This window comes from Vicia villosa, linkage group LG7, assembly GCF_029867415.1.
Source record: "Vicia villosa cultivar HV-30 ecotype Madison, WI linkage group LG7, Vvil1.0, whole genome shotgun sequence".
Taxonomy (NCBI): Eukaryota; Viridiplantae; Streptophyta; class Magnoliopsida; order Fabales; family Fabaceae; genus Vicia; species Vicia villosa.
The window spans coordinates 52755478-52777932 of NC_081186.1; the positions used below are offsets into that span (position 1 = coordinate 52755478).

The window sequence follows — 22455 nt, forward strand, 5'->3', positions numbered from 1 at the left end:
ATACTTGAATCAACAAAATTCTGTTAGGAGTGGTTTGCTTGTTGAAATTTAAGCTGTTTCACATGGATGTGAAAAGTTCCTTTCTAAATTGGTACTTACATGAAGAAGTCTATGTAGATAAGCCAAATGGATTCATGGATCCTACTTATCCAGATCATGTGTTTAAGCTAAACAAAGCTCTCTGTGGTTTGAAGCAAGCTCCCAAAGCTTGGTATGAAAGGTTAACAAAATTTCTTATTAACAATGGTTATAGGAAAGGAGGAATAGACAAGACCTTGTTTGTCAAGGATAATGATGGCAAACTTATGATTGCTCAAATCTATGTTGATGATATTGTGTTTGGGGGAATGTAGGACCAAATGGTGGAACATTTTGTCAAATAAATGCAATCAGAATTTGAGATGGGTCTTGTTGGTGAGTTGACATATTTTCTTGGACTTTAAGTAAAACAGATGGATGACTCCATCTTCATCTCTCAAAGTAAGTATGCAAAGAACACAGTGAAGAAGTTTGGGATAGAGAATGCAAGTCATTAGAGGACACTTACTCCTACTCATTTGAAGTTATTAGAGGATAAAGAAGGGGTTGTTGTTGATCAAAGTTTATAAAGAAGTATGACTGGAAGTTTGCTATATCTTACAGCTAGAAGACCAGATATCACGTTTGCGGTAGGTGTATGTGCAAGGTATCAACTTGAGCCAAAAACCAATCACATCAATCAAATAAAAATAATTTTTAAGTACATTAATAGTACAAGTGACTACGGGATATTGTACTATCATGGTTCATGTTCTATGCTTATAGGGTATTATTATACAGATTGGGCTGGTAGTGCTGATGATAGAAAAAGAACACCTGGTGGATGTTTCTTTTTGGTTAACAATCTAATTTCCTGGTTTAGTAAGAAACAAAACAATGTCTCTCTGTCTATTGCTAAAGCTAAGTATATTGTAGCTGGAAGTAGCTGTTCACAACTGATGTGGATGAAACAAAGGTTGAAGGAATATAATGTTGAACAAGATGTCATGACATTATATTGTGACAATCTTAGTGCTATCAATATTTTAAAGAATCCTATTCAACACATCTGGACCAAGCTTATTGACATTCGTCATCATTTTATCAGAGATATGGTTGATGATAAAGTAATCACTCTATAGCATATACCCACTACAATTGGCTGATATTTTCACCAAAGCTTTGGATGCTAATCAGTTTGAAAAGCTTAGAGGTGAATTGGGAGTCTGCATTATTGAAGAGCTATAGAAATTACAAACATGGAGGAATGCAGTTGTTACTGCATCTTTCCTTTATTTTCTGAGTCTGATAAAGCCTACTCAATTTGCTATAGACAAGGGATAGAACATAAGGTCTCTACAAGACAGCACATGGAATGTAGAAGGATTTTTGACAGGGGCAGGAGATGGAAGACCATATAAAGGTGTTCTGCTGTGTGTGCTTCCAACTGTGTTTGTGTGGGTTTATTGATTGCAATATTTGTGTGCTTCCTTATGTTTACATTTACTCTATTTTTTGTCAATTTTTGGCTAAAAAAGGGGAGTAAAGTGTTAGTGTTTTTGCTGCTAAGGGAAAAGTAGCTATTGTGGTTTCCTGCTGCAACTATTTAGGGGGAGCATGATAGTCCATCATGCTGGTTGATTGTGCTGCTAGTACCAAAAAAATGAAGACTAGAGATTGAAGAATGTGTGCAAGATGTTCTGGCATCCTGTTGGAGATTGAAGAATGTGTGCAAGATGTTCTGACATCCTACTGAATATGAGGACTTTTAAAAAACTATTTTTTGCTGCCTATGCCTCTGATGTATGAACTTGAATAGTTCATGTTCTGGTGTTCCTTTGAGAGGGACTACTGATTTTGTATGACAGGGGGATTAATGGACATGTCTGTTTGTACAAGCTCCAAAGAGCTTTGAAGAAGACCTTGTTTGTGTAACTGGTGTGCATCTGTGATACATCTTTGTATTTTTTTTTTTAAAATTTACATGCTATCATGTAAATATGATTTATCTCCATGACTTAACTATGCTTTGGTTGTTTTATCTAAATTTGCCCAAGGGGATATTGTTAGTTCTACGGTTTTTGTAATTGGCATAATTTTTCTAAAACATGGTTCTTAACTAATGTTGAACAAGATGTTGAAACATCTTGTCCTACTGTCATAATAGGTTCAGCTGTTTTGTGTTTTGACAGGTGTTCTCCCAGATGTCGTGACATCCTACACCAGAACATATTGACAATTCAGAGTGGTTTTTATCCTTGAAAGATTTTATGGAAAAATATGAGAATATAGAATATTCAGATACTCATTACAGGTGCAGGCAATCAAGGATTGTTTAGGACAAATGCATATTAGTCTCTATTTTTAGAAAAAGAATCTTTGATATTTCTTTTAGAAAACTAAGATTTGATTTGATTTGTTCCTAATATGTGTAAAGATCTTGCAGCTGTTTTCAGAAAGGAGAAGATTGGAGGTGACTTTTATTTATCACTACGGTGATTGGAGGTGAGATGTCGATTTCTCATTTCTAGATGTTGATTTCTAGGTAGAAATTGCACTGAGTAGGGATTAGGCGAGAAGTTGTAAATTGGGACTGTTTAGGTTTTGAACTAGTACTACTAATAGTGAATTTCCTTCCTGACTTGGTAGCCTCCAGATTAAGTGTTGTTGCACAGAACTGGGTATCAATTCACTGTGTTATTTATCACTTTGCAATTTATTTCTAGTTTTGATAAGTGTGTTGTAAGTTAGAAGATGTTATAGCATCTATCTTGAAATTGTGTCTTGTTGGGACATCTGTCTTGACATCTGTTGTAAGTGCCATAATTTTAAGAGCAAGTCACCTCAACCGAACAAGCAAAAATATATGATATAGGCAAAATTAAAAGTAAGGATCACAAATCTCAAGGCCAACAAGTAGTGCTCTTGCCACTTGGTTATGTTAAATTTACGTTTTTCTCTATTTATAAAAATGAAATAATTAAAATGTATTATAACCACTTGATTATGAAAGGTAACATTGAGTCTGGGGTACGTCTAGAAAAATCAAAGCCCCACCACAAAAACACTTTGATGTTATAAAAAATGCCATATGCGTATGACTAAAGCCATCAGAATCCCCATAATAACAAAACACACACACACACACACACACACACACACACACACACACACACAGAAACACTCACACAAAGAAAGCAAGCTTAAAAATAAAAAATAATAGACCCTCCCTCTCTTGGTAGGTAGCCACTCTCGAGGCCACGAAGGGTCCACCAATAAATCCACCTTGAACCGGGTTTTCACTTCCGGATATGGGAAGGGGCAGCGAACCTTGGCCGGTTACGGTCCAAAGAGACTTCTAATAAACTTGAGTCATAAATCTCGGAGGAAAATTCAAGTCCCTGAGAAAAGAACCGAGACCAGAAACATCATCACAAATCAAGTATATTGGGAGTAAATAACTAACTAAGATGTATATGCATTATAGGACGATGACGTAAAAGCCACACACACATACACCAAATAGAAGTATATTGATAAAAATGGGACAAACTAGTCCTAGAAAAAAACACATTCCTATTCTCCATGTCATGCTTAAGACGAACTCGATCTCGAGAAATTGGCAAAGTCTGATAAAACTATTTCACTTGCTTTAAGGCACTTTCAAAAGCATCCTTAAAGATAAAAATCATTCTTGCAATGAGTTGGACAACTCTTTTTAGAGATCACGATCCATTGCAATGAAGTTTTATTTGAATAAATAAAATTAAGTTGAGACAATGAATTCCGCTTCGAAGTATGAAAATTTTATGGTGGTATCATTTAAAGAATTTTGAATTTAGTTATTTGAGAACCCGTGTTACAGAGCAGGAATGGTTATTATGATGTTTATATGAAGATGTGACACCAATGTGGTGATTTATGTGTAATTATTAATAAAATAATTGTTGGGTTTAGAAGGGTGTCACAAAGGTGATACCCTATGTGAGAAAATAGGCATTCATGGAAAGAGGCCGCATACCCATCATACCCTATGTGAGAAAATATTGGAAGTCTTAAAGTTCCTTACAATGAATCGTATATTCCCTAAATATATCCAAACACGTCTTGCGACAAATAAGACAAACCTTATCAAAAACAAATAAGAAAACATAAAGCATTATCTAAGAATAATATGGTATTCTATTAGTGACATTATTGATTATCTAAGAATAATATGGTATTCTATAGGTGACATTGTTGACCTTACAAGTATACCAAAATAAACTAGTAACATTTATAAGACAGCTACACACAAAAAATTGATTTATCTCATTATTAATAATATATCATCAAAAAGATAAAAGTAAACATAAAACATAAATTTTCAAACAGGGAAAATTTCATGGTTTCTTCTTCCTCTATCTGTTTTACCAAGTGAAAATCTTCCACTAGAAAATGATCTCTTCATTGCAATTGGACTCTTAACACAGTGCAACACCTTTCTTTTGTACCTTGACTTACTACTTTCTCCTCTTAATCTCTTTGATGAATCCATTGAACATCCTTCTTCACAAAAATCTTCATCTTCATTCATATTCAACACATCACCAATTGAAAAACCATTTTGAAGTGAATGATCCATAGAAACTGACCTACACACCTCATCTCTAATTTCAATTATTCTTTCTCTCCCACCTTGCAAATTACACAAATCACTAAACGCGCGCAACGAAAGCGCCTTCGAATCAACACTCCTATGATGATGCATCCTTGTTTCTTCCACAACAATTTGCTCATCTTCCGAAAAAGTTTCATTTCTTGAAGGAAATTCAATAACCGTAGCAGTGGCTGCAACCGTAGCAGAAGCTGCAACATGTAGTGCTGAAGGATTCAAAGTGAATATGTTAGCGCGACATAGAGGACAAGACGAGTTCGATTTGAGCCATGTGTCGATACAAGGAAGATGAAAAACATGGTTACACATTGGTAAAAGCCTAACACTTTCATCATCTTGAAACTCACTTAAACAAACGGAACAATCAGTGACAGTACCAACGAAAAAACCGTCGCCTTTTCTGTATTTGAACACTGCAATGGACTTAATCTGAACATCATCTAATCCAAAAGTCGAAACTTGACAGTTTTCGCGGCGATTCTGCGTGAATTCGTCAACCGGGTCAGTGCTATTTCTTCCTGAGGAATCTCTCCGACCACAGTATTTGGATATTAAAGTATAGTAAGTTAGTAACAGAAAAGCCGTGGCTAAAATTCCCATGATAGCAATAACAAGAGGAGAAAAATATGGTTTTGAATCATCATCAGGGTATTGAAACGTTGGTGGTGGTGGAGGAGGATAAACTATGTAGCACCATTGTGGACAGTACATGCTACAAAAACCTTGTGAACAGTCCTTACTGTTTAGGTAAGGAATCCATGTTGTCGGATAATCGGGTCGGGCCATGGAGACACTAGGTTAACAGGTTTAAGGGTTCAAACCGAATCGCATCGCAGTTAAATACAAACAAGAGTTATATAATATTACAGAAAAAGTTTCATGTTGAAGCTATGATTAAAGGGATATATTGGTGTTGAAGATTATGTGTGGTAGAGAAAGGAGAAAGAAGAGATGGCACAGAAAAACTTGCAAGATGGAAACAAATTTGTTTGGAAGGAAAAGAAAACGTGAGAAAGAGGTAAGAGGCTTAGATGGAAAGCAAGACAAAGACAAGGGAAACGGGATCTATGATGGGAACAATTTAACTTTTCTTTTGGTTATTGCAACTTTTTCTTTTTCTTTCGTAGCTTTCTTTTTTCTATAGTATAGTTCATCTTTCTTGGTTAGAAATGTTTGTTGACTAGTTAATGAGGTGTGTGCTAGTGTACTTGTGTTGGTTGAGAAATTTATTAACATGATCAATTATTTCTCTTTGTGTTTTTTTATGTCTATGAATTCTCATACGTTGCAAAATTTCTACCTTAATGTAAACAATAGAGATTGTTATGTTAACATCATACTTGAATAAGTTTTAGTTAGACATTAATAATTTAAAAAAAAATAAATTTACATGTTTTTTCCCATTCGCGAGACCCATTGGCAAATGTCTAATCATGGGGTCCAACACAAAAGACATGGCAACGAGTTGGGAACAAGTGAAACCTCAGTCAAATACGGAGTATCTGATCCTAGCCTCTAACTAATCTTCCACCATCATATCTAACCAAACAATGAGTTTCACAATGTGTCATATTAATCGGGACCGATTTCAACACTTCACCCTATATAAGTTTCACATGCGCTAGTTTTAGGTGTTTTTTCACTTACTCTAAATTGTTTTTCAAACATTTCACTTATTTGACAAGGGACCCACTTTCACCTTTATTGTTTTGTTTGGAAGAGGAAGTGTTTAGTAGAGGCATTTCCAAGTCATATTCTATTTCCTAATAATATTCTTTTTTTTCAAAGGTACTACTTCTAACATTCAAACTCTCACTTTTATTTTCTCTAGGTATACTTAGGTATCTGGATAGGTTTCTAGCACTGCTAAATCAAATATTTTTGTGTCAATATGAGTACATTTAGACTCCACAATATTGTGGGATCTAATGGTTTCTCCTAAGGCATTTTGCATTTCAATTACCTTGGAGTACCTATTTTCAAATACAGAGTCAGGGTTAGACACCTCCAGCACATTGTAGACAAGATGATCAGTAAATCGTCGGCTTGGAAGGTCTCTCTTCTATCTACTGTAGGCAGAGCTTTGTTAGTTCAAACTGTGTTTCTAAATATGATAACTCATTATATTTTTGTTTATTCTTGGCTCATTTCTCTCTTAAGGTTTATTGAATTAGCTTCCAGGAACTTAATTCGGAGTAGTGATGTTTGCAAGAGAAAATTGGCGACAGTTTCTAGGAAGAAGGTATGCCAACCCAAAACTTCACATGGCCTAGGTCCCGTGTCTGTCATTTGTCTAAATTAGATCTCTACCCTAAAGTTGGGGTAGGACTTGCACACCTTTAAGGAAGATTAAACATGTTTACTTAGGGGCAGAGTTAATAGACCAACATCCTTTATAAACCATCACATTCCATCTTTAATTTGACAGGGTATGAAGTTTGGGAACAACACTATCTAAAGCCACTCTAGTTGGATTCTTGGGGATTGGAGGAGCATCAATTTCTAGAAAGATTCTTGGTGTGGTGGACCTCTTATTAATGAGTTGCATTTGGATTCCCTTCCATCAAAGTTCAATCTCAACACCAAAGTTTTTGACTTTTGTAGTCATAACGATTGGTCCTTCCCAACTGCTTGGCATGATATTTTCACTTCCATGAAGACAGAGTGAATTCCATAACTTCTTCTGTTGACAATAATAATCAAATGATTTGGAAGACTTCTGGCACAAGGAATTTGTCTTTGAAAGAAACTTATATTTTTAAAAATTGATTGTATCCATCTCTGTCTTGGGCAAAGGACATATGGTTTGAAGACATAACTCTTTCAAAATCATTAATGATATGGAGATTAATGCATGATAAGTTTCTAGGTAATGATTATCTCCAAAATAAAGGGTGTGTTTTGGCATCTGTTTATTCTCTTTGCAATAAAAATTATGAGACCTCTCACCACCTCTTCATCTCTTGTGCTTTTGCTGTCAAAATTTAGTCTTGGTTGAGAATAATCATTAACTCTAATATGCAGTTCAATTCTTCTGATGATTTATGATTATTTTGCAGTAACAATAAATCCCTTCAATGTGCCTTAACTCTCAAAGCTTTGATCATTTTTCTGATCAATGCCATTTGGGTTGCAAGAAATTCAATCCAACTCAAAGATAAGGAGATGTTTTTCAATTCAATTTGTTCTCAAATCAAGGTGCAGGTCAAGCTAACAAGCACTAACACCAAGCTAACTTTAAGAGCCTACTGGGATGATTTTTGTTCTCCTCAAGGTTTTCAACATTCCAATTCAGCTTCCTAGAGCTCTAACCATCAAAGTGGTTATTTGGTGTCCTCCTTCCAAAGATTGGATTTAGTGTAATGTTTATGGAGTTCACTCCCCAATTCTAGTGTTGCAGGCTATGGAAGTATTATTAGAGATAACAATAGTCTAATCATCTTAGCCTTTGTTGAATTTCTTACTCGGGAAATTTTTTTGTTTGCTAAATTTTGTGGGGGTGTCAAGAGCAGTAGAGATAGCGAAAATCAAAAGTTGACCTAGGCTTTGGGTGGAGTCAAATTATCTTATGATGGTCCAGACTTTTCCTTCTACCAAACTTGACTCTGCGCCTTAGCAAATTAAAACCAAATGACATGTTTGCATTAACATGCTTTCTAACATGTCTTTCTTTATTAGACATATATGGAGAAGAAAATAGTTGTGAATTAGTTTGCAATTATAGACCGCACATCTACATCATTGACTTATTTTGTTTTTTTACTGTATTAGAAATGACTAATTTAAAAATATTTTAAATTTGTTTTTTTTAATTCAAATTCTTTTGGGTTCTTAGTGGGTCTTGGATTAGTCCACCAACTTTTTATTGTGTATCGATTTTCTTTTAATATATTTTAGTTTTATAAAAAAATTAATTTGAATATTGAAGTGTTAACTTTACAAATTCCCTCCCCTATGCTATATTGAAAAGACTCAACACCGCATTGGAAGATGTCTTTCTTTTTTAAGTTTCTTATTCTTGATTCTACCTTGACAGATCACAATCTAATTGTTATCAATGTTGATGCCTAGGTGAATGCGGAAAATCTAGAATGTAGTGAATCTCATGCATTCAGTTTAAGTCATTCATAAACTGCAATAAAAACTTAAAGATTAAGATTTTTCATTAATTGTTGCAATGCTATGTGTGGAGCTGATTTGGCCGTCAAGTTAGTTGTACCTGACATATAAGAAGTTAAGTTATATAATAAATTTTATATTTTTTGGATTAAATGCATCACTTAGGCTAGCCTAGTAACAGTGAGCATAAATTAAACCAAAAAAAGAGTTGTTAAATATTAGAGAAATTTGTTTATTTTTACTTGTGCCATGTGGTACGACAATGTTCACTGAAAAACATAATTTGCATAAATTAATTTGGAATCTATCTATTTGTTGGGACACTTGTACTTTTGCTATTTAGTGGTAAAATATGGCTATGGTGCTTTGTTGTCGCTTTCTCTTTTTTGTTTTGGGAATTTAGCATAACTATTTTTTTTTAATTCTACTTTGCATATATTCTCCTCCCACGATCCTAACAGTTGGTATATTTCTATTCAAGTTTGGGACTAACTTATGCGTAAAGATATATTTCAATACTTAAGCTATAATAGTAAAGGTGTTAGACTACTTTTACTTTAAGAAAACAATCATAACTAAAATATAAAAATAGAATTGCCTTGGTACTTTGTATTGCATATAAAAAGAGTTTATGTTGGGGGACTTATTATGAGCATAGATACAAAGTTAAGGAGTATTCACCTTTGTGAGAGATATATCATTTGTTTACCTAAAATCTTAAGGCAATAGGTGAGTGGATTCTCCCACTTATAAAGGTTCAAGTCACCACATTCCTATCCAATGTGATATTGTTTCCCACTTACTCACACTTGTATTATTATTCTAACACTCCTCTCAAGTGTGAGTCCACAATACTCCCCATTACTTACACGTGTACCATCGTTACCTCTTCTTAGGCATTTCGATACAAGTAAGTCGGTCTTTTTCTCAAATCAAAGGCTCATGATATCATTTTTTGGATGAGTTTTTTCACTAGGGAGCATTGATACATAGTGTAGGACTAGGCACCTTTGTGAGAGACTCGCCACTTATTCATCCAAGGTTTTGGATGAATAAGTGGTGTGTCTCTCACAAAGGTGTCTAGTCCTACACTATGTATCAATGCTCCCTAGTGAAAAAACTCCTCAAACAAATGATATCATGAGCCTTTGGTTCGAGAAAAGGAACAAATTACTTGTATCGAAATGTCCAGGAATAGGTGTCTCGTTGCCCAATAAGAGGTAACGGCGATACAAGTGTAAGTGAGGGGGAGCATTATGAACTCACACTTGAGGGAGGGTGTTAGAATAATAATGCAAGTGTGAGTAAGTCGGGAAATAATCCACATTGGATAGGAATGTGGTGACTTGAGAATATATAAGTGAGAGAACCCACTCACCTATCACTTTAATGTTTTGGGTAAATAAGTGGCGTGTCTTCCACAAAGGTGCATAGTCCAACACTATGTATCAATGCTCCCTAGTGAAAAACACTATTGTAGAGATAATTATATATTGTTGAGATAATTATGAGTTGTTGAGAGTATAACTCATATTATTAAGATAATTATGCATTATTGAGATAACTATAGGTTGTTAAGTGTATAGCTCATATTGTTGAGATAATTGTGGGTAGAGATAATTATTTCTTGAGGGAAATTAGGATTAAGGCTTTAGACAATTATTTTATATAATTATATCGGACTTGTAACATTGTAATTCAATCAATTCATAAGACATAAATAAAGGAAACTATAGTCACTCTACAGTCGCAGGGTAGGCATCATTAGATGAACTGCGTGAATAAAAATTTTGTGTGTTTCTCTCTACTATGATATGTATTTGTATTACTGTTATAACAAGTATCAAATGACGCTTAATCCTGGAGGTGCAAAATTCAAAGTGACTTAGTTTGACAGAACAAGAAATTTTGATTTATGACAAAGGAGGATTAAGGATATGTCGGCTAAAAAAATTTTTAGAAGGTGCTTCGTGATGAGAAACCGACAAACATCACAACCATTAATTGAAACGAGATGAAGGAGAAGGTAGCGGGTTTAATAAGACTTTGCGTTTATGATGATATGATGAATCATATCCTGGACTTCACAACTCCGAAGGATGTTTTGGATAAACTGGAAAATCAGTACATGTCCAAGATGCTCATGGACAAATTGTTTGTGAAGTAACGTCTCCATAGCCTGAAGACGCGGGAAGGAGGCGATTTGCAGGCTCATGTCAACACTTTCAATAACATCCTTCCTGATTTGATACGACTTGGTCTGAAGGTTGACAATGAGGATAAGGACAATATTTTAATGTGCTTTTTACCAAACTCTTATGATCACTTGGTGACCACTCTCACATACAGAAAGAAATCAATTAAGACGAATTATATTTCTTCTACCCCTTTGCAACACGCACAACATTGCCAAAGTGTAGAGGAAGGTGAAGGAAGTTCAGGTGAAGGTTTTATGAAGGGAAGTCAAGACCGTGGCAGAGTCAAGGGTAAGGCAGTGCATTCTAGAAATAAAAAGAGGTTCAAGTCTAAGAACAGAAAAATAGCAGCATGTTATGATTGCAATCGAATTGGCTATTAGAAAAGGGACTGAACGAACAAGTCAGGTTACAATAGTTTATCAAATGTAGTTTAGTAGGATGGTTTCTACAGTTAAGAGAGTTTTCTTTGTATTTCATCTACAAAGTGCTTTGATGCATGAATAATTGATTTTGGATGCTCCTACCATATGAAGCTGCACCGGGAGTTGTTCAACTCTTTTAAATTATGTGATTTTGGTTTTGTTTATTTAGGTAATGATAAAACTTGTACCATCACTAGAAAAGAGGAAAATTAAAATTTCCTTGGATGATGATGGCGTGTGCACATTGAGTGAGGTGCGTTATGTTTTAGAATTGAAGAAGAATTTGATTTCTATGGGTACTCTTTAAAGGAATGATTATTCATTTTGGGCATATGTAGTAGAGACATCAAGAGGGTCTGCAATGATAGTGATGATAGTAAAGAGGTCTACATACAACATTTATAAGTTGTTAGAGGGCACCATCATGGGGGAAGTAGCATCTGTTTAAAATGATAATGATGCAACTAAACTATGGCACACTTGTTTGGGTCATCTCATTGAAGTTGGGATGATGGAACTACATAAGGGTATTCGCAATTTCACAATTGGATTGTGCAAGTATGGTGTTCTTGAGAAATAGTGTAGAGTTCGTTTCAGGATCGGGCAACACAAGACTATTGGAATCTTAGACTATGTCCATTCTGACATCTGAGGGCCTACAAAAGAGCTCTTCCTTAGAGGTTTATGGTACTTTGTGACATTTACTGATGATTTTCTCGTAAGGTATGGGTTTATTTTATGAAATATAAATTTGAGTTCTTTTCTAAGTTTAAACTGTGGAAGGTATAGGTTGAGAGCCAGACAGGGAAAAAATAAAGTATTTGCAGTCTGATAATGAAACCGAATACAATGACAAGAAATGTATGAATTTGTGTGAGGATAATGGATTCCAAAGGCACTTTTATGTGAGGAAGACACCATAGTCGAATGATGTTGTATAGAGGATGAACAAGACTCTAACGGGGAAGACAAGGTGCCTTCGGTTGAATGCCGGTGTTTCAAAAGGTTTCTAGACAACACTTAATATGACATTATATATAGTCAACAGATCACCACGGGCTTCATTGGATGGAAAATTCGCAGAGAATGTATGGACATGTAACCCGATTAATTTGATTAGTTTGAGGATTTTTAGGTGTCCAGCATATGTGCATATTTCCAATGAGGATCGATCTAAACTTGACACCAGGTCAAAATAATGCATCTTTATTGGCTACTATAAAGGTGTGAAGGGGTACAAGTTATGGTATCCGGTTAATAGGAAGGTGAGTGTTAGCAGATATGTTATATTTGATGAGCACTTGATGTTGTAATAGTCAGATGTGACAATTTTGCTAGATACTGAGGAAAAAGTTCTAGTCAGGACAAGATTCAGGTGGACATTGAGGAGCCATCAGTGAGTCCAAGGCAGATCATAGCCCTACAGCAAGGTGAACCAGACTCATATTCAGGTGGAGTACAAGACTATATACTTGTGAGTTTGAAAACTTTGTAGCATATACTCTTCTTACCAGTTCAAAAGACCCATCTACTTTTCGAGAGGCAATGGCTATCTAGGGGAAAGATAAGTGGATGGATGCTATGGTGGAGGAGTTGGAGCCCTTGAAAAATAATGAGACATGGGATCTTATTCAACTCCCACATAGAAAAAGAGCTATTGGATGCAAGTGGGTATACAAGAAAAAGCCAGCAATAATAGAAAAATAAGGGGAAATTTTCAAGGCTCACATAATTGCAAAGGGGTATTCACAATAGAAAGGGATTGATTATGATGAGATTTTTTAGTCTGGGGGTTAGAAACACTTTTATCAGGGCAGTGTTGGATCTAGTAGCAACATGGATATGCATTTAGAGCATATGGATGTACAAACAACTTTCCTTCATGGTAGTTTAGAGGAGAAAATTTACATGGAGCATCCAAGGAGATTGAATGAACTTGGACATGGCATACTTGTTTGTAAATAAAAGAGTTCTTCGTATGGCTCAAAGCAGTCTCTGAGGCAGTGATATAAGCGCTTTGATTCATACATGCTCCGAATTGGCTATAGTGGGTGTGATTATATGTTTATGTGAGGAGCCTTGATGATGACTCTTTTATTTTTCTGTTACTTTGTGTTGATGATATGTCGATTGTTGCCAACCATTTGCATATTAGAAATAATTTGTTAACCAAGTTGGGTAAGAAGTTTGATATGAAGGATCTGGGTTCTGCAAAGAAAATTCTTGGGATGAAAATTCACAGGGACAGATGAGCTAATAAATTATGGTTTTCTCATAAAAGTGTTAAATGTGTTTTCAGCAAATTTTACATGAGCAAAACAATGCCTATAAGTACTGAATTGGTGAATAATTTTAATTTCTTTTTGGAACAATGTCCGAAGATAGACTCAAAGATTGAATGTATGTCTTAGATTCCTTATGCCAATGCAGTTGGTTGTTTGATGTATGATATGTTTTGAATAGAATGGATTTGGCACAAGTAGTTAGTCAAGTGTGTAAATTCATGTCCAAGACAGGGAAAGATCATTAGGAAGCAATCAAGTAGATCCTAAGGTACTTCAAGGATACAATAGATCTTGGTATCATGTTCTACATGGAGCAGGGTGTTCCTCTGTTGTGGGATATGTGAATTATGACTATGCAGGTGATCTGGATGACAGGATGTCTACAACAAGGTATGTCTTTACTCTTGTGGGGGTACCTATATGTTAGAAGTCATATGCTCAATCCATACTATATATGTCTACAACTGAGGCAGAATACACGGCAGTAGCTGAAGTTGTCAAGGAAGCATTGTGGCTTACAAGTTTATTGAAAGAGTATGGTGTTAGGAAAGGTGGGGTTCAGTTGTATTGTGATATCTATTTGGGTAACAATCAACTGTATCATGCTAGGACCAAGCATATTGATGTGAGTTTCCACAGGACTAGGGAGTTATTGGCGTCCAACATACATTACTTAAAAAGGTTCACACTTCAATTTTTTTTTGATATGTTAACCAAGCCAGACATCAATGACAAGTTCAAACATTTTTTTGACTTGTTACATGCTTCTCAGTGTTAAGCAGGAGGTTTACCTCCCCAGTTTCCAGGATGAATCGTTATGCAGGAAGCCTTCATATGAGTTTGATATTCGCCAAGGTGGATATTGTTAAGTATGACTCATATTGTTGAGATAATTACGGATTATTGAGATGATTATGGGTTGTTAAGCGTAAAACTCATAATGTTGAGAGAATTATGGATTATTGAGATAACTATAGGTTGTTAAGAGTATAGCTCATATTGCTGAGATGATTATGGGTAGCGATAATTGTTTGTTGAGGGAAACTAGGAATTAGGCCTTTAGATAAAATAAAGCCTTGTATTATATATATATATAGCTTGTAACACTCTAATTAAATCAATTCATAAGACATAAATAAAGGGAAATATAGTTATTCTATAGTAGCAGAGGTAGGCACCATTGATCGAATGACGTGAACAAAGCTTTTGTGTGTTTCTCTCTACTCTGATTTGTATTCGCGTTACTATTCTAACAATAACAAATATTTATAATAAATTTGTTACAATTATTATATGAGATATGGACAACATTAATTAGAGTTATTGTCAAAGGAATGATTGAAACAATATCAATTGATCTAACATGTAAGGTTGAAGTATGGTCATTTCAATCTTGTTTTGTTTATGATGAAGTTAGACTTAAGAGAGGTGTTGACGAAAAAGGGTTATTTTAAAATTTTAGAGGTTTTATGTTGATTAACTATGGTTCAACCATGACAAAATAATAGGAATCTATTTTAATTTATGGTTTAATCACGACATATCTATTATTAGGCCTTATTTACCGAAAATTTTATTTGAAAATTTTTGAGTTCCTATGTAGTTGTTCATCTTGCACATCCTTAAAGATGACATTGCGAAAGAGTATTTAGGTCTGAGTGCAAAATTACTCTTGTCTCTAGATTTAGGACCACTGATAGATTTCGAGTATTGTCAATAGAATATGAAGTAGTTTTTAAGTATGTGTCCCTCTATGTTTGAATAAACTTATATGCATAAGTTTTGTAAGAGATTTTTCATGTTTAAAACTTCTTATTCAAAAGAATATGGTCACTTGAATTGATTTTTGTACTCAAATAATTCTATTTTTCCCTAGAGAAGGTAAACCAAAGGAGGACTAGGAAATTCTATTTTTGGAGAGTACTTAGCTATCACCTCTCGCCGCCCAAAGTTGAGGTTGTAGTCGCCCATTATTCACAACGCGTCCCCTTTAGTCGCATCACTCTCCCTATGTTTGGATTGGGTCGAACCACTTGTCATTCGTTGGAGTGGCGTGTGAATAGACATGTCTTTGATGACTAAAAGTATAGAAGTGCAATTAGAGAGAGTAGCCATATTCCCCATAAAAATAAGGGTCCTACCGGTCTTACACTCCTAAGAAATTGGAGAATAACCGCTCCTTGGGTCCTAGAATACATGCCTAGTAAACCTTTATAAATACCTCAAGTAAGGAAGTTGAAGGGGATACAATTCACACAGAAACTACGCATATCCAGAGTTCTTCAACATCCCACGTGAGCTTTCTTTAATAACAAGTTCAAAATCCTAAAGCAACCTTACACAATTAGTGATTATCACTCATTGTACTTTTAACAAGTACAATTATTTTAAGTTTATGAATTGAATCTTAGTCATTTTAAGACTTGGTTCAAACACCTGTTTACATAAATAGATTCATGCATCCATAAGACTTGGACCAAGGATATGGATGAATCTGGAATCAATACATATGATTATGATAATTCTTTCCTTTGACTTGGGTCGCCTAGGCCAATGACTCTTTATTTACTAGAATCGATTCAAGAATTGAATCATGTGAATCGAATCATTCTTGTTCAGGATCACATGAACTTTGAATCTATTCATGTGAATTGAATCTTTCATCTTATGAATCAAGTCAACTTTATTTTATTTAAATATTAATTGTTGTGAGGATTTTTTTTAATATATCCAAATATATGTGTATATATCACTGTTATTTCTTCCATGTATCAATACTACCCATGTTACATGATTCTTCACATAATAAAAATAATAATGATACTCAATTTAAACATTGTTAGATTTAAATTTTTAAAGATAGATATTAGATTGTGTTTGGCATTTGAAATACAAAGTATATTTTTTACAAGAAAAATATTGATTTAGGAAGTGAGGTGGAGCTAACATAAGAAAATTTTAAACTTGCATCCTCATTGATCTCAACTTCTTAAGGGCCATCATAGTTTAAATGAATATGCATATTATTCGAGTTGTTGGAAAATTGATGACTATCACTAATGTCAAATACCCATTTTTACGCGATAAGTTATGAAGATGCATAATGATCTATTATAAGATTGTTAGATTTTGTAATCTTTGGAAATTAGGGAGCAATGTGGCCTAGGATTGAGCAGAATTAAGAATATGGTGGTCTGATACACAAAAGGTTAAGTCACAATTCTCGCGTGACTGATAGCCATATCCACGATTATAACTTGAACCACATCAAAAATTCCCATGACTATGGAAGTACTCATGCATATTACTTATGTTGAACTAACCCCTAGTAGGTAGAAGTAGAGGTTGTTGATTTTGTAAGTATGCGTTAGAGAGCATCATTGGAAGACGACAACCAAGGGAAAGAAGAGTGTCAAAAGTATAAATGGATAAATTCAAGTTAAAGAGGTCAACTTAAGAGAATCAATGTCTAACTAAAAGGTGGAGGACCTTTAATGACCATCTTATTCAGAATATTAATGGAGATATTTTTGAGGGAAATACATTTCAACACTCCTTTAAGGATGTTTCTGATATGATACATATCAAACTCAAAAGATAGGAAAGCTTTTTGATATGGCATTTGTGTGGAGGCTCTTTATGTTGATGATATACCTAAACGCATGTGATCAAGATTGTTGACATTGATGGTATCATTCAACGGATGTGATCATGGAACCTATTAAAAGTTTAAAAAATGATAAATGGATTTATCAGTCCTAGAGGTTGAGCTAACTCTCATAGAGAAGGAAAATCGACGGTGGCTTGTTATCTCTTCAAAAAGGGAATTTAGCTTGAGATTTTGAGGTAGTACACTTAATATAGATTGAAAAACCAGAAAACCCTGATGGATTCTCTAGTAAGTGATTTATTTACCACTCAGTCAATTAAAATTTAGTTTCTACTAACCTATGGTTAAGTTTCAAGTTCTTTTCAAGAAAAAGGGTGCCAAATACATCACACCCCAGAGTCCAATATTAATCTGAGGCCCAAGGAGGCTCAAATCAAGTTGTCCAAAAGTTTTCTTGATACGGAATGATTATCCATCTCTATAAGGTAACTAGTTCCTTTTAAATGGGATATATGTTATTTTATATTGTTACTCCTTTTTTATAATGACAAAGGGGAAGAAGTATACTCTCAGGGGGGAGTAGACTATACTCTCTAACTAATTAAGGGGGAGTTTGATCACTCCAAAAATACATGTATTCGTTCTTGTTACCACCTCCCCTGAGAGATATGTTGTCATCATAAAAAATGGGGAGAATGTGGATCTATGTGCTTCTAGGTAATGAAGACCAGCATCTAAAGTTTTGATGACGACAACACATAGGGATCTATGTGCCAGCATAAGAGGACTTAAGATCAAACTGCTTATACAATCAGACTATCTAGAAATAATCTTGAAGCCTCTTTGGGGAAGATGTTATAGCTCGCTAGGTCATGTTTGTCGGTCTATCTGAGTGAACCGAGTATTATAAAAGTAAGGTAGTAGCTCAAGAGTACTAAGGAAACTCTCTCTCTCTCTCTCTCTCTCTCTCTCTCTCTCATACACACACACACATACACTTAAAAATTCTTTTCAAAAATGTTTCTATCATGCAAATTATTTTCTTAGCCAAAACAAGTGATTAAAAAGTTGTCTAATCTTTTTGCAAAGTCTTTTTGAACTAACCAATTGATTAGGTACTTAAGCCAATCTATTGGATTTTTTTTGTTATCTAATGAATTGGACCGTTATGCTAATCCATTAGAAAATGGCTAATCGATTAGCCAAGCGATGGGGACAACGTCTTAACGACCTACAATGGCTATATATCTTATATTTCCTTTTTGGCATGCAAATATTTTAAAAATGTGTTTTCTAAGTGATTAGAACATTTTTCTGATCGATTATAAAAGTGATAAACGATTACAAAATCAATAAGGATAACACATTAGTGTTCTTCAACAACTCTATATCCAAACTTTCCTAATTGGGTCTCATAATCGATTATATTTGAACTTTTAATCGATTAGACTAATCAATTAGATAATCCATTCGGCCCATGGATTGTTTCCTTTTTTGGTGATTCCAACTTCTATATAAAATGAGATCCCCCTCACTTCAAAACACACCACTTTCCATTGATTTCATAATTCTTTGGAATTTATCTTTCTTTCTCTCCTTAATAATTTTCTTATTTCACTTGTGGTTTCCTAAGTGCTTTTGAATTAAGCTTTATTTGTCAGGAAGATAATATTTGTAAATGGTCGTGCTGGTTGTTTAAATTCTTAAAGGTGCGGTACCTTTAAGAGATCGAGTTCTTGGTTCTTGAGATCAACCTGTGGTAAAATCTCTATTATTGGTTAAAAAGATCAGTTGTAAATCTCGAATTGGTTTGATAGCATAACCCGGGGTAAAATCTGTCTTTTGGTTGGGGATAAGCTTGTTAAAATCTCAAGATCAAATAGTAATAAGGTTTGTGGAGATAACCTGTTAAAAGCTCAACGTCTATAGTGAAAATCTCAAGAAGACCTCTTGGAAACAGGACTAGGCCAACATTCAGCCAAACAAGTATAAAGTCTATAGTGAAAATCTCAAAGTCTAATATCGAATGTATATGTTTTTGTATCATGAACTTGATATTATTTTTCTATTATAATTTTAATGATACATTGAGTGTGACTTAATCGTGAGACCATATTAAACAAAAAGGATGTTATTTTTAAAGTATTTGTAATCAAGCTTTACTATCATTTAGGACAATAGTGATGCATAGATACTATTATGTGATTACACTAAATAAAATTTAATTTTATTATGTGTTAATAGTATTTAAATTATTCAATATATTAACATATATAATTTATTTGATTAAACATGATTTAATTAAATAAATGAGAATTGATAGTTAATTAAATTAAATATAAATTACTTTGATTATTTTATTTTATTTTATTTTATTAAAAGATTTAAATTAAATATAAATAAGATTGGGGTTGGTTTTGAAAAAGTCCAAAATAAGAGCATTAGGGTTTTAGTAGCTCTTTATAAATAGAGAAGCTCTTTGTACTGTTCTTAGAAGCAAAAATTTACCAGATACACAATTCAACTCCCCTTCTTGTATATTTTTCTCACCTTTAATATTAGAGACAATGGTATTTTCCACATTCGTGATCAATGTTAAAGCACGCATCAAGAGGTAACTCATAATTCTTATTTCGTGTTTGATTTGTGATTAATGGTTTAATCAAGATCCGTTCATCGGGATCGTTTCACTAAGAGGATCAAATATTTTGAAAACTCCCTCTTAAATACCTTCACTCCCTACTCCATGCTGAACATGATACCACAATCTATTGTACCCTTGAAATACCTTAGGATCCACTTGAGTGCTTCCTAATGCTACTACTCTGGCTTGGACATTAACTTGCACACTTGACTACACTGGCATAAACCTGATCTAGTGCAAACCATAACATGCATCAAACAACCAACTACACTGGCACAAGGAAACTTAGGCATACCTTCATTCTACGAGTCTATCTTTGGACATTATTTCAAAGAGAGCTTAAAATGATTCGCCAATGGAGTATTCATATGTTTTGCTTTACTCATGTCAAACCTTCTCAAAACACATTCAACATAACCTTTCTGAGACAACCATAATTTATTAGCTCCTCTAATTTTTCTTAAAAATAAGTTGGGACAAGTTAGTTCTGTACTGGATCATAAAAGCATATTAACATGTCTTAATTCTTGTTATATTTCAGATATAGAACGTCTATATTCTTTGAGTTCTATTCTTTCTTTAGTCAGCTCCATCTGATCAGAGTTATGTGCATGAAATTTTAGTCTGTTTCATATTCATCTTCATCAAAATTTATAGAACTGTCAAGATTTGTTGGATTAGAACTCCTAAAATTTATACGTATTCTTGGTTGAATTTTTCTATGGTTTCTCATTCTATAGTATACTTGTGAATGATATTCATAAAAATATCCTTCAAAAAATTCTAAATGATGTGAAGCAGAAGTGAATTCATTTAAATTGCCGACTAGACATTTCGATTCACGTTCTTCAAAATCTTTTTCTATTATGTCTTGAAATGTTTTTAATATTATTTTTTCTTGAAAATAAGAAAAGTTTAATTTCTTTAGAATAATTTTAACTAGATAAGGGTATGGAAACGTCTTAAGTAAATATGTTATTTATTCATCAAAACTTTGGATGAACACAAGTCCTAATAATTGTATGGTGGAGTTAAGTTCACAATAATTAAATTCAAAATAATTTGAAAAATACCTTTGTGTTGTGAAATTAGAATTTTCATTTTCGAGTTCCATAATGCAACTTTATTTTCTTTTGAGTGAAAGGTATTTTTGTTTTATATTATTATTCCTTCTTCATATTGCTTGTTTCTCTTGAGATATGAGTTCTTCACATTTATTAAAATTGAATTCTCAGACAAAAATCAAATTTTGAAAAATGATACAAATTATTAAAAAAGATTGATTCATTACAAAAATGTGTGGAGATGTGCATTATGTCTCTATATGAATTTCCATCTCAAAAATCTTATTTGCAACGCCCAAATCCTTCATATCATCAAACTCCTTACCCAACTTGGTCTTAAAATCATTTACATCATGTAAATGATTGACATCAATCAACATATCATCAACATAAAATAACAGGAAAATAAAAGATCCATCATCAAGGCTCCTCACATAAACATAACAATCATAATCACACCTTCTATAACCAATTCGGAGCATGTATGAATCAAAGCACTCGTACTACTGCCTTAGAGTCTCCTTCAAGCCATACAAAGACCTCTTTAATTTTCAAACAACTCTGCCATGTTCAGTATCATTGAATCCCTCTGGCTGCTTCATGTAGACTTGCTCCTATAGATTACTATGGAGGAAAGTTTTTTCGCACCTATCTACTTTAAATTCATATCCCTGTAGGCTACCAAGTTCAATATTATCTAGATAGAAGTGTGTATAATTACCCAATTGAAAAATCTCATTTTAATCAATACTATTCTACTGCGAATACCTCTTTGCAACTAGGTGGGCCTTAAACTTTTCCCATTCTTTTTCTATTACTGCTGGCTTTTTCATTTACACCCACTTGCAACCAATTTCTCTATTTCCCTGTGGCAGCTGAGCAAGATCTCATGTCTAATTATTTTTCAATGACTCCATCTCCTCCACCATAGCATCCATTCACTTATCTTACATCTAGATTTCCATAACCTTTCAAAAATTATAGGGATCTCCTTAACAAGTAAGAAGAGTGTATGCTTCTAAGTCTTCAAATCCATATTTCACTAGAGGTGTAATACGATGGGGCTCCCTATCACACACAAGTGTATAGTCTTGTAATCCATATGAATCGTACACTCCACTTGAATTTAAGCCTAGTTCATCCTGCTATTGGGATACAATCTTCCTTGGACTCACTGGTGGCTCCTTAATGTCCACCTGAATCTTGTCTTGACTAGAACTTTCTACCTCAGTATCTGGAACATTTGTCACATTCGACTATTTCAATATTGAGTTCTCATCAAATACAACATATCTTCCGACAACCACTTTTCTCTTAACTGTATCCCACAACTTGTGCCCCTTCACACCTTTATTGTAGCCAATAAAGATGCATTGTTTTGGCTTAGGGGCAAGTTTAGACCGGTCCTCTCTAGAAATATGCACATATGTTGGACACC

General features: G+C 34.2%; 2 protein-coding genes across 2 annotated transcripts; one reads left to right on the top strand and one right to left on the bottom strand.

The window, feature by feature from the left end:
* Positions 1–614: 614 nt before the first annotated feature.
* Positions 615–1160, top strand: LOC131619058 (secreted RxLR effector protein 161-like). Its single transcript, XM_058890201.1, has one exon. The coding sequence runs from the start codon at positions 615–617 to the stop codon at positions 1158–1160; it is 546 nt and encodes a 181-aa protein (XP_058746184.1).
* A 3127-nt stretch (positions 1161–4287) lies between these two features.
* Positions 4288–5845, bottom strand: LOC131617223 (RING-H2 finger protein ATL52-like). The gene has a single exon (XM_058888562.1). The coding sequence runs from the start codon at positions 5459–5461 to the stop codon at positions 4385–4387; it is 1077 nt and encodes a 358-aa protein (XP_058744545.1). The 5' UTR covers positions 5462–5845; the 3' UTR covers positions 4288–4384.
* Positions 5846–22455: the final 16610 nt, after the last annotated feature.

Coding starts and splice junctions, on each gene's coding strand:
- LOC131619058 (XM_058890201.1), top strand. CDS start 615: ATGACTGGAAGTTTGCTATATCTTACAGCTAGAAGACCAGATATCACG.
- LOC131617223 (XM_058888562.1), bottom strand. CDS start 5,461: ATGGCCCGACCCGATTATCCGACAACATGGATTCCTTACCTAAACAGT.